At 41.2% G+C, this 15,137-nt stretch overlaps 1 protein-coding gene across 21 annotated transcripts in view; it reads left to right on the top strand.

Annotated features, from left to right (window-relative positions):
* The window catches only part of dlg1b (discs large MAGUK scaffold protein 1b), a 144,701-nt gene that overhangs the window by 81,775 nt on the left and 47,789 nt on the right, over positions 1-15,137 (top strand). The window contains exon 2 of one of the 21 annotated variants that reach the window (XM_061242033.1): positions 9,430-9,441. The exons of the other annotated variants lie outside the window; for them this stretch is intronic. Coding sequence (XP_061098017.1) covers positions 9,430-9,441 — 12 coding nt within the window. The remainder of the gene's footprint in view (positions 1-9,429; positions 9,442-15,137) is intronic. 21 annotated transcript variants of the gene reach the window in all.

Below are 15,137 nucleotides of genomic sequence, written 5' to 3'. Positions count from 1 at the left end.
CTTGTTGTATATAGACAGCGTACTGTATGAGCGCTAGCCTACAGTACGTTGACGCAGCTATGAAAATCGGAAGAAGGCAGTAATATTCCAGTGAATTGTTTGAAATAAATGTTATTTTAGGTAGGGCTCAGCATTGAATTAAATACATACAGATATAAAGTGTGTATATAATGCGGGAGTGCTACTTCTGGAGTGATACTGTGGTGTACTTCAAGTTCTACAGCTTTTCCCTGGACAAAAAGTCAAGAGCTGATTTTCAAAACCATTTTGCTACATTAATTTAGCAGATGCTCTTATCCTGAGTGACTTGCAATGTTGATGCAAAAGATGGTGCCTTTTATACATTTTGTTTATTATTTTGCAGTCAGGCCTTTTGTTATTATTTTATGTTTGGGAATAAACTTATGTTTGAGTCTATATGCTGTATTCGGATTAAAATGAAACTCAAAGCAGCATATTACTGGGCTATTCCAGTGACTTATCTATCTGCTCATAAAATGTGCTGATGACCCAGTCTGTGAATGTGTCAGTGAAAATGGCCTGTCACCTACTACCCAAATAAAATGACATAACCAGTCTGACCACTAAGACTTATGCATGTCCTTATGTATGAATGCTGCTATATGTTAGATTTGTCTACAAACTAGATTCTTTATGTAGAGGGATTGCTATGCATGTTACTGTTGATTATTTTGAATGAGACTTGGTCAGTTGTCTGCTCCATAATGAGTGACCCACAGGAACAATAAGATATTGATTGATGATAGTTTCAGAAAACACTAACAGAAGTTAGTTGTTGCATTACATTATCGGCATTATGCAATAATTGAGAGCTAAAAGCCTCTTAGACCCTACATTGGATCATCACTCTCGATCTTCAACTGTATACTTATTTATATTATTTGTTGAACTTGACAGAACAAGTAATTACTAGTGTTATGTCTGATGTGTACTTAAATGTCATGGGGCTGCGACATGACTCAACTTTGCTGTACAAGCTACTTTGGAGTTTCTTGAAGTGTATATTTTTGCTTTATAATAGAGGCAGGACAAATCTTGCAATTGGATTGGTTAATAGCGGTGATAAAATAATGATATACAACTACTATGACTTATAATAATTGTTTACAGTTATATTGAAATTATATTCCAAATAAATAAACATACAAATAAACATCAAAAAGGCATAAACTCTTGTTTGCTCGCTCATGGTAGCTTGAAAAAACACTTTTATTTGGACTGTGTTTATAATATCTATATCTTTATACTTGGAAACCGTTTTATAAAAGCAATAACTCACCCCAGGACAGGTTATATTGTAATTTTATCACAGCTAAGGGGTGTTTTCCACCCTTTTATTGCTTAATTAAACCACAAACACTTTGCTGCCTCTACGCTAGTTATTGTTTATCAAGCCAGCAGCTCATCAAATACTTCTGTATCTAAGATATTCTCTGTCACACACAAAATAAATATCTGGGCCAATCAAAAACATGCTAAACCCGAAATAATATTGAGAAGAAAACTAAATAAATTAACTTAATGACTGATGAGGCAGTCTGCTTGTCTTTTTTGCCTCTAAGGCCCCCCGTATCCATAGTAATATTCCAGGCCCCCAACAGGAGACATGATGACCTGTCTGCTGGTTGTCATCAGCACACAATCACACAAGTAGCTTGCATTTTCAAGCAGGGGAGGGGTTCATTCGGCTGGGGTGATAGCAACTACATTGCATTACATTAATGGCACTTGGCAGACACTCTTATCCAGAGCGACATACAGTTGATTAGACCAAGCAGGTGACAGTCCTCCCCTGGAGCAATGCAGGGTTAAGGGCCTTGCTCAAGGGCCCGATGGCTGTGCAGATCTTATTGTGGCTACATCAGGGATCGAACCACTGACCTTGCGGGTCCCAGTCATGTACCTTAACCACTACAGGCCGCTCCTAATTTAAGTGTCTGCAAAGACGACTTGCGAACTACAGTCTCATAAGAAGCAGCAATTGACTATGCCTGGTCTGTCCCAGATCAATGGCAGAAATTCATGCATACAAATACAAATACACATAAATACAGCGCTCACTATATGTTTGCGTTGGTTGGCACTTCCATTCAAAACAGCAAATTTTGAACCTCAATATTTCACCTGTTTCAAAACCAATCTCAATGCAATTTCACAGGACTACTACAATGGCAATGGGCTCCTCAACTACTGATTTTGGTATTGCTACGTTGTGGCATTTCTGTGTTATGGATAACCTTAAAACATTTGCATAAAATATTAAGCCTTTTTTACAAATAACTCAATTTAAATCCAACGGATCCCGACACAAGACCACTCATTCTGTGGGTAATTCAGAATTTTTTCTAATTTCATGAATGTACATTTTATTAAATTTGAATTAGACCTCAATTTTCTTCATTTTGATGATTAATCAACAATACACTTTACAGTGCACTACTGTAAGATTATGAATTGTTTGAGAGGTTTGAATCTTAAACAGTCTGCCCAGTGATGAGCACATGTTGTTTAATGTACAGTAGACATTATACATGGCTGTAGCAGTGGTCAGAGATCTCCAAATGCAAACATTTCACTTAAAACATACAGTGGGGTCCAAAAGTCTGGAACATTGTCAAATAATGCTGGGATAACATGGACAAATTTGTGGAGTCCAAGACAATTTGTTGAAATACCAAATTCCAAGAAATTCTAAAAAAATATTTTTTTTTTCACAGACCAAATAATGTGGTAATACAGTAGGTCACTTTCAGACATTTTTCTGCTTCCCCAGGCAACTTGCCAGTTTGCGCACTGTTACACGCTTACTTGTAGTTTGAATCTGAATGTGGGAGCCTTTTCAGGAAACTCATTTGCAAATGCAAATTACACTCTTTATCAGCAACATTTGGTAGGAAGAGAGAATACTGAGGTGCAGAAGGAAGGAAACTGATACTATATTTACCCTGCAGGTAATTATTACCATTTTATCTGCTATCCACACTCATTTTCATATGTGACCCATATTCCATTTGCGTGTTTTGACCAGGGTTGCATTCTGACCAGGTATATGCAGGCACACCTGCACTATATATCAACAGGCCGACAACAAACTGACAAACGAACCTCAAACATTTCGACTTGGCCTTCAGGTTTTTAATTATTTTCTGCCACTGAATGCAGAACCTCAGATAGCCACACTCCATCACGCTGATTGCATGCTCCTCAAATTTATTCATTTCGGCATTTATCATTTCTTTAACCAGGACGTCTCATTGTTAAAATAAATTCTACGTAGACCTGGCCAAGATGGCAGTAATACATCATACTGTTTCGCAATTCTGTCTGTGCAGAAATAGCCTTCCACATAGTCCATGTTTCCATGCTTGGGCTATTGTCATTTATCTGTGACAAAATCTAATCCAGGCATACAGACACAAGCTGCACACTAGCTGAAATGGATAAATATCAGAAGCTTACACGAGACATGCCATATTGATGCTGAGCAGCAAAATTAATCTGTATAGGATGTCAAAAATGTAATTAAGGTTATTTGAAACGACCACAGTAAACGGATCATAAGTAAGATTTAAGGCATTACTGGTTCACTGTCTTTCAACAAAAGTCTGAAATTCAATGAAAAAAGATGAAATGCAGTATGTGATGTGTATCATTTTCACTCACAGCAAACTCCATGGTGATGTTCCTGAGTTTTGTAATGTCTAACTGTTCTGAAGCAATGTAGATTTATTTACATTAGTTAAAGGTACGATAGGTAATTTTGGACTTCTAAAGGTCAAGAGAGGAATTGCAGCAACAAACACGCTCAAACCACAACACTGTTTATCCCACCCCTTCTCTGTGAACGGGCTGACATTGAAACACCATTGGCTGCGGCAGTTAGAACCAATTCCAACCAATGTGCTTGGATTTTTGTCCAGCTATACAATGTTTTGCTACAGAGTGCCGGCCCATCAACTGCATATTGTGAAACCCGAATTTAAGGACACAGGCAGAGGTTGTAACAATGTTTTAACACAAATATCTTACCTATTGTACCTTTAATAAAGCGCCCATTACCTTCTAGCAAACATGATGTCACTGGACATGTTTGCCCTTAGAAGTTTTGCACCATATTTAGGAAGCGGCTATACTGATGCTGATTTTAAGCGTGACAGTGCTCCTTTAACTCATCCTGACCACACCAAAGAATGTATTCTTAACAGTGACAACTTCTCTCTTCCTCTTTTCCATGTCAACACCCTGGTGAAATTGTGAAATTGCTATGTACTGTATCTAGGGAGGCGGCACGGATGGTGCAGTGGGTAGCACTGCCGCCTCACAGCAAGGAGGTCCTGGGTTCGAATCCCAGTCGGCCGGGGCCTCTCTGTGCAGAGTTTGCATGTTCTCCCCGTGTTTTCGAGGGTTTCCTCTGGGTACTCCGGTTTCCTCCCACAGTCCAAAGACATGCATGTTAGGCGGATTGGAGAGTCTAAATTGCCCGTAGGTATGAGTGTGTGAGTGAATGGTGTGTGTGCCCTGCGATGGACTGGCGACCTGTCCAGGGTGTATTCCTGCCTTTCGCCCAATGTATGCTGGGATAGGCTCCAGCCCCCCTGCGACCCTGTTCAGGATAAGCGGGGTCAGATAATGGATGGATGGATGGATGTATCTAGGGACACACATTGATGACAAGCTAAACTTTACAGGTAACACTGACTGCATTTCAAAGAAGAATGCCCTGAGTTTGTTTTCAGTAAGGAAGTTGAATGGGTTTGGTGTCAAGCAGGTCATTTCAGAGATTGTCTATATCAGCCTCGTTGAGAGGACCCTAGAGCTTAATATGTGGTTTGGGAATCTGAAAACGAGTGGCCCGGGTCCGTTGCCCAGCTTGCAATATGATAGGTCGGCAGCAGAAGCAGCAGCATATCCCATATGATTTTGCTGTAAGCAGGAAGAATCTGGTCAGAGTCCATGACCCCAGCCACCCTCTTCCACTAGCGATGCATTTTTTTTTTTTGCACAATAGCAAAGATAGACAACAAAAAAGAGATCATCACAGTTTAAAATGTGCAAGGTGAGACATGAAACCCTACTGGGTGTATATGGGAGCCTCACCCAAGAGACACAATGGTCAGAAACCATTGCATACAAATTATAGAAAAAGTTAAAAGGAAAGTTTAAAAAAGAAAAGAGAACTACAAAATTAACTATTATTTAAAGCAATCAAAGATAATTATAACTGAGAACAATAACTCAATATACAATATTTATACAGAATATAAAATGAAGAAAGAGATAGAGAAAAAGAAAGAAAATGCGATGCATTTTTTAATACCCATGCCTTAAAGAAGCCTACATAAGAGACCCTTTCGATATCGACCTTCTCGTGAAGGATAACTATGTATGTAAGGTGAACTGGATGAACTGTACTTGTGCCAAAGTGTGTTACTGGATAGTGATTATGTGTTATTGCGTGTTTTTATTGTGTGGCTGAAGACCATTTTCCAACCAGGGTTGGACATAAAGATTGCATTGTGTTGTAGTTGTATGTTAGAAGACGCTGAGCTTATGATAAGTGTTGCTGTGGTAACCGTTCCTTTGCAGTAGGATGCCAGTCAACAAGTCGTGCACAAGGGGCATACAACAAAAACTTTTTTCAAGGCATGTCCCATTGTTACACTCTGCATCACACAACACACTGCGCATTAAATACGACCCTTACTTCAAACCCTCTATTTAATTAGCTACTTAAAACACTGTGTTCACAGTCTCCCTCTTGTACCTAGTATGACAGTTAACTTATGACTGTTTGATGTAATGGCTGCAACTATCATTTGTGACATTGACAACTTAGTAGTTGCTGTGGATATGGGTGTCTACCAAATGCCTGAACGTATGTGTACTACTAAAGTGTGCTCAGCCCAAATCGCTCTGTGATTAAGTAACCAGAGTGTGTCCCTCAGAGAAACGAATTCACCCTGAGATGGATAGGCCTCTGATTCTCGTCTTTGTATCTGCTTCTATCCACTTTTCGGATTGGCACTTAAGATGGAAATAGGTCAGGCTTACACAATGAGCTAAAGCTGTCCTCTCCGGAGCTTATCTCAAAGAAAATGCCTTGTTTCCATAGCTTTTCCTCTCAGGCAGATTTGATGGCCACAGTGTGACTTTGAATACTGGGTTTTCTTGTGAATTCATTATCAATCCTACAGGCAACAGGGTGGCTCATACTATTAAGATTCTGTTCTAGCATGTGAATCCTACTGTTACTTTGACTAACAGCCTCCTCAGCAGACAGTTTATAATTTGCTCTAGTGTCACTCAGGGAGGGATGCTTCTCAATTGGTGGCATTTTTTGTATCATTGTCCAACAGTGGCCGTTGTGGTCATTTTGGCACCCGCAGTCTGTCTGCTCTAGCTGCGAGCAGAATGTCCTCTGATGCAGTGAAGAGTGAAATTGGAGAGAAACCGTGTGATTTTTCATTTTTGGTGCATTTAATGACGTCTGTGGTTACTGGTAACCACAAAACGTAGTTTTCACACTCCAAATCCAAGTTCCGTTCAAATGAAGTTATTTAATAGGAGCAGATCAAGTAGATTATTTCTCTTAGTAGATAATCGAGTGGTAGCGTATTTGAAGAAAGAAGACTGCCTAGCGAACCAACAATGTCATCTGGCACTGTAAAAAAAAGAAAAAGAAAAAACTTTTGATTTTAGACGCTTGCTCTTTACAAATACAAAATAATTAAATCTGCAGTTTTTATATGAAAAGAATTACGGATTGACACTAATTCACTAATTACAACTGAATCTCCATTTTTCTGCATGCCCCAAACAGAGAAGGCACCCAGAGAATAGACAGAGCTATTTTCTACGGTACTAAAGGGGAGACATCCTGCTGAAATGCCACAATCACGTCACAGGGAACTGTATTCAATCTTCATTAACTTGTGTGACAGTGCTACATGTTGTGAATATAAAACATGAAATATCTGGGAGCTTGTTATGATGGTGCAAAAAGCTTGGCATATACAGTTGTAGCACAGATTGGCATTTTGGAGCGTAAAATTGCATTTCCACAGAGGTGAGTGTATATCAGTGTTTCTCAGTGCTTACCCACAGTGGGTGGAGGAGGGCAGGTTCATTTGTTTGGGGGTGTGAATTGGCTTCATGCTGATTTAAAGGCCCTCAACAATCCACTCCTAAAAACTGAATCTTTGAGCAAATACAATTGTAAGTGAAGAAGGCAATCGCACATGAATACCACTACATTTATTATAGTAGCAATGACATATTTATTATCCATCATAGCAAAGTAAGCAAGCAAATAGTCAACCTGTTCCCCCACCCCTATGTACTGTCGCCGCCTCTGGATTCTTTGGTGGGGGATGAGTCTACTTGATGCCTGATATTGGTAGTGTGAATACAGTTAAGTTTTTAATAGATAAACTGCATACTAACCTGAAGTTGCTACTTTGCTAGACACCAATCCAAAAAACAGCTCAATTTGCTGTTGAGGAATGTCACGTCGGAGATCGCAAATCCTGGCAAAGTAATCTTGCAGCTTGGGAACTACAATCCAATTTCAAAAAACGAGAATATCTCAAGGGCCTACTTGCTGTAGTTGCCCATCAGAGTGACTTGTAATGGAATTAGTTGCAAACACATGATACTACAGCAGAACAAACAAACTTAAAATAGAGGCTTTTGTTGGTCGTACACCTGTGGTAATGCTGCTTTATAAGGTTGCCATCAGCACACAATGCCATTTCATTGATAAGGGCAATATGGCAAAACATTTGATTATTTAAGTCTCATATTTACTAAAAATGATGAATATGGGTAAAATATTTTTAGAATTGCATGGAGAGAAGTGTGCATTTGAATTCTTTTCACATTTGAAGCAAATATTGGCCAGTGGCAAGAATTATGTGAGCATTTCTGATGTAGGCATAATCAGCAGGAAAATTAAGATGAAGCAGAAGAATAAGAATTGTAAGAATATCAAAAGTTTGTGTATTTGAATTCTGTTTGCAGAAGGTCAGTGGTCAGAAGTGAATGTTTGTAAGCAATGAGTGTCTGTGGTCATTGCAGTTATTTATTTGAGAAGCCCTGAGAGGTGCTCGATGCTGTATGCCCGACCAATCCATAGCTAGATAATATATTAATCGATATATGTTAGCTAATTCCATGTGAGCAGAACAGGTGCTTTCTGGTCATTACGTTCTCGTGTTGTCACACAATTGCAACACATTTATTTGTCTCCTGGATCACAAAGCATGGTGTCAGGACAGTGAGAACGGTTTAAAACTTGGATTTGAAATTCACATTTCTGTAATCTTCTTCAAGCTGTGAATGCCCTGACATCGTGCACAATCTTGCGGCTTCAGAGAACGGTAAGACGCTGTTACCATGGCGATGGTAAAACAAGGCACCACAGCGGTATTATTCCGTAGGTTTGTTTGTGTTCACCTCATTTGCAGGGTTTAGCATTTTGTTGGGTCGGGGGGGGGACTGAAAGGGCACTGAAAGCACATTGTCCGCAGCTGAGCTTTCCCAGCAAGGCTCGATTTGCAGGGGCGATCGATAAAATGGCCAAAATAAAGAAAGATGGAGGGGGGGGGGAGCGTTAGCGTCGTGTCGTTTTACTGCTCTCTTGGCCCCTGCTGTGTCGAAGTGGATTAAAATTCTTTCCTTGGCAAACATCCGTAGTATTGCATCACTCTCTCTGCCGAAGGGGGCGGGGCTGGAGAGCACTATCTGCTGTGTGGGATGGAGTCTGTTGGATGAATCACTACAGAAGCCTGCATCGCTCTCCACACCAGCGTGGAGTCTAACACGACGGCCACCTGCGCTTAAATCATACGCCGTGTCCTGAGGCCCACATCATCGCAACTGATACTTCTTAATTATGGGTATTATTATTATTAATAATAATTATAATGATAATAATTCATATTTATTTAATCGGTCTCAACAAATAAGTGGTGAGAGTTGCTCTAATATTATAACCCTCATGTTCATAAAAGATCACAGAATAGCTCCCACGGTCTATCCATCTGAACTACCGCCAGGCAACAGGAGTCAAATCCTGTAGCAAAGCTGTTCTTTGTATGCTGGTAGAATAGTTTTTACATTATTCAAACGGCCGATGATATGGGGAGGGTGTGGGAGAAGCAGAGAGGACTGTTCCCGTGCTTCTGTTCAAGCTCCCTGATCTCACCCAAGGCCTGGCAGTCCTTCAGTGCTCTGGACAGCATCGCCTACAGCTACACACGGCCTAAATCAACCCAGGAATTGGGTGTTAACCTCACCAGTCCTGTTAGAGGCACAGCGTACTGCTCCTTTGGGAGAAGAGACTTTCATGGGCAGAGATGCTTTTACGGTGCTTGAGTCTCTGCTCCAACACTCTCTCCTTATTGTTAGATTACTCAGCCTGTGACACACTTTCAGCTAATTTCATTCTTCATTTGTGTGCTGCTTATCAAATCACCAATTACCGCACTGACCCATGGAATACATTTTGTAGATTACTGCTTGATGTCAAGCTGCTATGACTAAAGTGGGTTTTTTTGTATTCCTGCTGTGTGGAATATTTTGCTCTGCTTGGTGTACTCAACAAGAGCTCTGTTGAGTAGCTTTGTTGAGCGTCCAACATCCATTGTCTTTTTCCCCAATGGAATAGCACAAGAGTACAATCTGCTCTGGCAACGACAGACTGCAGCCTGTAGATGGCAGTGTCAATATGCAGCGTATAATACAAAACCCTATCGCTTATCTTCCAAATCAGTGTTAAATTCCTGATTCTGTCATTGAAGATGAGATGCATGTCTCTTATTTCTATCATATATATCTAAGATGATGCTGTGGATTCCACTTTATGTCTAACAGTGAATGCTTTAGTTTAGTTTGAGTTAATGAATCCAATTTGATTTTCATGAAATATGCACTTTTCGACCGCTTAACAATTTAGGCCTCACAAATTTTCCACATTATATTTGTTAGTACACATTAAAGTAGTTCCACCTGATAATGCATTTTCACATAACTTGTTGAAAACATATGGCTTTATTAACGAAAAACAAAGCATTCAATATTTTTGCTACTATACTATAAACAAGTGTTATTGAAGGTCAAATAACCTCACAACAGTGAGGTAGTTTGTTAGATCAGTTTAATGGTCCAGAAAAGTCATTGGTTTTGTGCTTAGTATGGGCACTGCACCAGTGTGTGTGTGTGTGTGTGTGTGTGTGTGTGTGTGTGTGTGTGTGTGTGTGTGTGTGTGTGTGTGTGTGTGTGTGTGTGTGTGTGTGTGTGTGTGTGTGTGTGTGTGTGTGTGTGTGTGTTAATATGATGTAGCATATGTCGCCTATGCAATGTATCCTACTGGGTTGCAGGGGACTGTATTGCTAATGCAGTGATAATGATTTTAAATGCCTGACCTTTATATCCATAGAAAGGACTCGGTTTCTGAGTATGCACCACTTCACTGTACACTAAAAACGCTACCTTCCTGTAAAATGTTGGAAGGGCTCCCTCATTGCTCAGCCCTCTAACGAACAGAAGAGTTTTCTTTTGTGTTAAACATTTTGTGGCACACTGTCTAAGCAAATTAATCTCAGTAATAAAGAATTAGCTATTCATGTAATTTCATATATTCATTTAGTTAGATCCTGAAACATAATAACAAGAACTTCTCAGCACAATAGAATGTAAGTGACTCCTGTTTAGCATAATATGGAAAAGCGTTTAGGTTTTCCAGTCTGGAGTAAGGTGGGAGGGGGATTATCAGACTAAGCGGGAATGCATGTAATTGTCACAACCCACTGCTTCAATACGATGGCGGCCTTAAGATATTTCTCATGCTGCCACTTTCTCTTGGGTGCGCAGTATGACTCCGCGATTGAGGTGGTGTTGGTCTCCTACGGTGAAGGAAATCTTCAGACAGGAGCGGTGCAGTGCTGCGGCCGTTTAGCACTCAGCACTGGACTCTCCATCGCTCCTGCAGAAGATTGGACTGGAGCAATAACATAACATAGGGTAATGACGAGGCCAGTAGTGCTTGCCTTTTCCTAAGTGTACCTACTGCCTAGTTTGCTTAAAAGCTAAATGGAATCTAACACCGTATCAAGCCTGGTCTTGAAAACCCCCAGTGTTTCTGCCTCCACTACATGTACTGGCAAGCTATTCCACACATCAACCAGTCAATGCGTGAAAAAAATACTAAAATACTAAACTAATATCTGTACGGAATTTCTCCTTTGCCAATTTCCATCTCTGCCCTCTCCTTCTGCAATGGCACCGCGCAGTAGCTGACAGGCTTTCACTTCTCTGTTATGACATCCATCCCCACCCTCTTCCGCAGTCTTCTGTCACTGCTGTTCTGACACTCAGTCTCACGGTTTGAACTGGCATCTATTCTTTCCTCTTGACTGGCTGCCAGAAGCAGGTTTGTCACCAGTCTGTTTAGAAAAATTTAGAAAAATCTTCTTTGTGAATCCCACCCGGCCATTGAAGAGGACATTAGTAGCATCCTCACTGGTATGATGCTCATATGCCAGTATTTAATGCACCGTATTGATTATTCAATGCACCGTATTGATTATTCATGCCTGGGAAGAATGTCTGTGTGCTGTTATGTACTGTGCCCAATGAAGCTCATTGAGAGAACAGAGGGAGATGAGAGAGAGAGAGAGGGAGGAGGGGCTTCAAGCCAGAGAATAGGATTGGATTTGTCACTGGTCACTGTAGTGACACCTTGTGCGGAAAAGGCCACCTCAGAAAAAACGGGGTGAAAAGAGGAAGGCGGGAGCTGCCCCCTCCCCCCCCCCCCCTCTGTCCTGAATGGCGGTGTACCACCCCAAGTGTGAGTGTCGCTGCGCGCCCTCAGGAGAGAGCTCCAGCCCCGGGACTGAGCCCAGGCTCCCGCCCTCGACCCTGGGCTCCCACGCCTCCTGCACCCTGCCCGCCTCCTCCAAGGCTCGCGGCAAGTTTGTCAACCTCCGCGACAGCGTCAAGAAGAGCCCCACCAAGAGCGTGGCCAAAGCCACCGCCACCGGCATCTGGAAGTGGGGCTCGTGCGCCACTCTGTCTCTCGATCAGGTGCGTTCCCACCGTTAGCGTGGAGGCTAGCTGCTCTTGGTTGAAGAATGTGGTGCGTTCTCACCGTTAGCATGGAGGCTAGCTGCTCTCGGTTAAAGAATGTGGTGCGTTCACACCATTAGCATGGAGGCTAGCTGCTCTCGGTTAAAGAATGTGGTGCGTTCACACCGTTAGCACGGAGGCTAACTGCTCTCGGTTAAAGACTGGTTTGTAAGTATTTCATCAGTGCTCAATAGTTTGGACATAGTTTCACAAATTTAAGTGGTAGTGGTGACCATCTTGGCGTAATTAGCTGGAATTACACAAGAAAAGCTAAAAAGTCCGCTCGTGATTTGAATGAATGTGGCTCTTTAATGAATGAATGAATTAATGTGTATTATTGGATAGCACAAAGTTGTCAAAAAGATGGATTTTACCCATAAGCATTTGTATTGGGATTTTATCTGGTAGTTGTGGTCAATATAATAATAATAATAATAATAATAATAATAATACATTTTATTTGAAGTGGCGCCTTTCTAGACACTCAAGGTCACCTTACATTGGGCAAAATACAAAATAAACATGGTAAAAACATGCAACATATCCAATTAAAAATAATTTACAATGAACATACAATTCATATCTAACAAGCAGACAGAGATAGACACAAGAACATGTAAGGGAAGGAAACAGTCAGGGGTATGCAAAAAAAAAAGTTTTTTGAAAGATGACAATCACTCTGTATGGCGGATGTGTATGGGTAGAGAGTTCCAGAGCCTGGGTGCTGTAGAGCTGAATGCTCGAGCACCCATAGTAGAGAGTCGGGTGGTGGGGATAGACAGGAGGCCAGCTGAGGAGGAACGGAGAGTGCGAGTTGGCGTGTAGTCGTGAAGAAGGTCAGAGAGATAGGGGGGTGCATGGGTGTTCAAAGCCTTGTATGTGAGAAGGAGGATCTTGAAATCAATGCGCTGTTGAACTGGTAACCAGTGTAGCTGAGTGAGGATGGGTGTGATGTGGTCATGAGATTTTGTGCGGGTGAGGATTCGGGCAGCAGAATTTTGTATAATTTGAAGTTTGTTGGTGAGTTTGGTGGGGAGTCCTGAGAGGATGCTGTTATATGCTGTTATATGCTTGTAAACACGTGTCTGAAAATGTCTTGCATTATATTTGCTCATTATTTTGTCAGCTTCAGATAACTACAATTTGTCTATAATGAGTATTCATGGAAAGTTTAGAAATTGTCTAATCAGAATTCTTACTTCCTAATGTAATGCTTTTTTTTTCATTTTCATTATTTTTTAATTAAATCTGCATATACAGAATTCAAACAGCACTCTGAAACTGGAACTGTGATCAATGCTACGTATAGATCTGGTCTAATTTTAGCTCTCCCATTCAATGGCTCCATGCCTGGCTTCAGAGAATGACTGCACTTATGCCGGTTTGTCCAAACATGAAGTGTGGCTTCACTAAAACCACTGTGGATTATGGGTCCCAGTTTGTGAGCTGATGGTAATGTTTTAGTTGTGTGTCCTGGGTGTGTTTGGCCTGGGTGGGTGTCTCTAGTTGGGTGTGTTTGGTTAATATGTAACTCTGTGTACACGTTTTTGGTCTGGGTGTAACTCTAGCTGGGTGTGACTAGCTACAGTGGGTGTGTTCATTCTGGAAAAACTCTAGCTGGGATTATTTGGTCTGGTGTAACTGGGTTTTGGTGCCATGTTGAAGCTCCTTCTGTAGACGAAATACTGGCTATGACACAACCAAGAAATAAAAGCACTTACAATTATTATTATTATTATTATTATTATTATTATTATTATTAAAGTTCAAAGTTCAATTGTGATAAACACAATAATTACATTCACAGGCATTCACACTTCACATTCACAATTACATAGTGGCATTCACAGGCATATCCCCCATTGGCTTACACCGTCTGCTTGCATGTTCTTCTGTGTTTCCATTAATGTAATCATAGATGGACAGACGTACACTCACAAAGAAGGACACAAAAACAGGCGAGGCACTGAACATAATAACAGTGGGTAACCTGCTTGGACTGCTGTGGCTGCTGCTGCACATGTATTGTATGTTGGTTCCAAAGTTAAATATTTCATTTTGTCCAAAGTATGTATTTGAGAATGTTTCATTGTCGCGACGTGGTGAGAAGTCTTGGTCTTTGGTACAGCCCAGGCATGGTGTCTTCATCACCGTACACAATGCTAAATAACCCCCCCCCCCCCCCCCAGCCTACACTGAAGAAACAGGTGGGGGACATCTCCAGCACAGTGCAAGCTCTCCAGTTTAACAGAGATTCGCCACACTGAAGAGGCTTGTATACAAACACGCAAGACCCCCTGTCTGTGTCCTGTGTCGTTTGGGCAACCAGATGCGCTTTTGTGTTGGAGCTACTCAGAGAGACTGTGAAACTGCGCCAGACTCATTTCTGTGTTTGTGCATAACCTCTCATGGTGGTACGTAACTGTTAGATCGCATTTGACAGAACTGCGTTCACGTTCACACGTGGGAAATTACTATTGCAGACGAATAGACATGGTTTCAGAATTGCTTCAGTTACATAAAGTGTGTGGTGTGTGCTTTGATTGTGCTACTAAATCTCTTTTCTCACTGTGCTCTGCCATTAGCATTTACATGCAGGGTAGTGCACTGGATTTACGGCTCGTAATCTCACATGGAGGTTTACTATCATCTTTCAATTGTCCTTGTTTGCATTTGTAAAAAACTTTGATTTGTCTTTCATGGGAAACTCATGTTAAGTGGGAATATCAATCACAACAGAGAAAATTAGCTTGGAGTTGCCTGGTTGAGTAGAGAAGTGAAAAGAGAAACAAAAGGTATTTGCTCCTACAGTGCGCTACACCACCTGATTCCACAAATTATTTTACCTGCTTGGTTCAGAAAATAAGCAAATGACTGCAGACACTGCAGTTGAGTAGTGCTGGTTTAAATACACGAAGCAAGGCAAGTATGTGTAGGCATCGTGAACAGCAGTTGAGATGAGACGAACCCCATGTGGGCTGCTACTCTAT

The sequence above is a fragment of the Conger conger genome, chromosome 5 (genome assembly GCF_963514075.1).
Source record: "Conger conger chromosome 5, fConCon1.1, whole genome shotgun sequence".
NCBI lineage: Eukaryota > Metazoa > Chordata > Actinopteri > Anguilliformes > Congridae > Conger > Conger conger.
The sequence above is the reverse complement of the archived record's forward strand: the minus strand, read 5'-3'. Positions and strand labels throughout refer to the sequence as shown.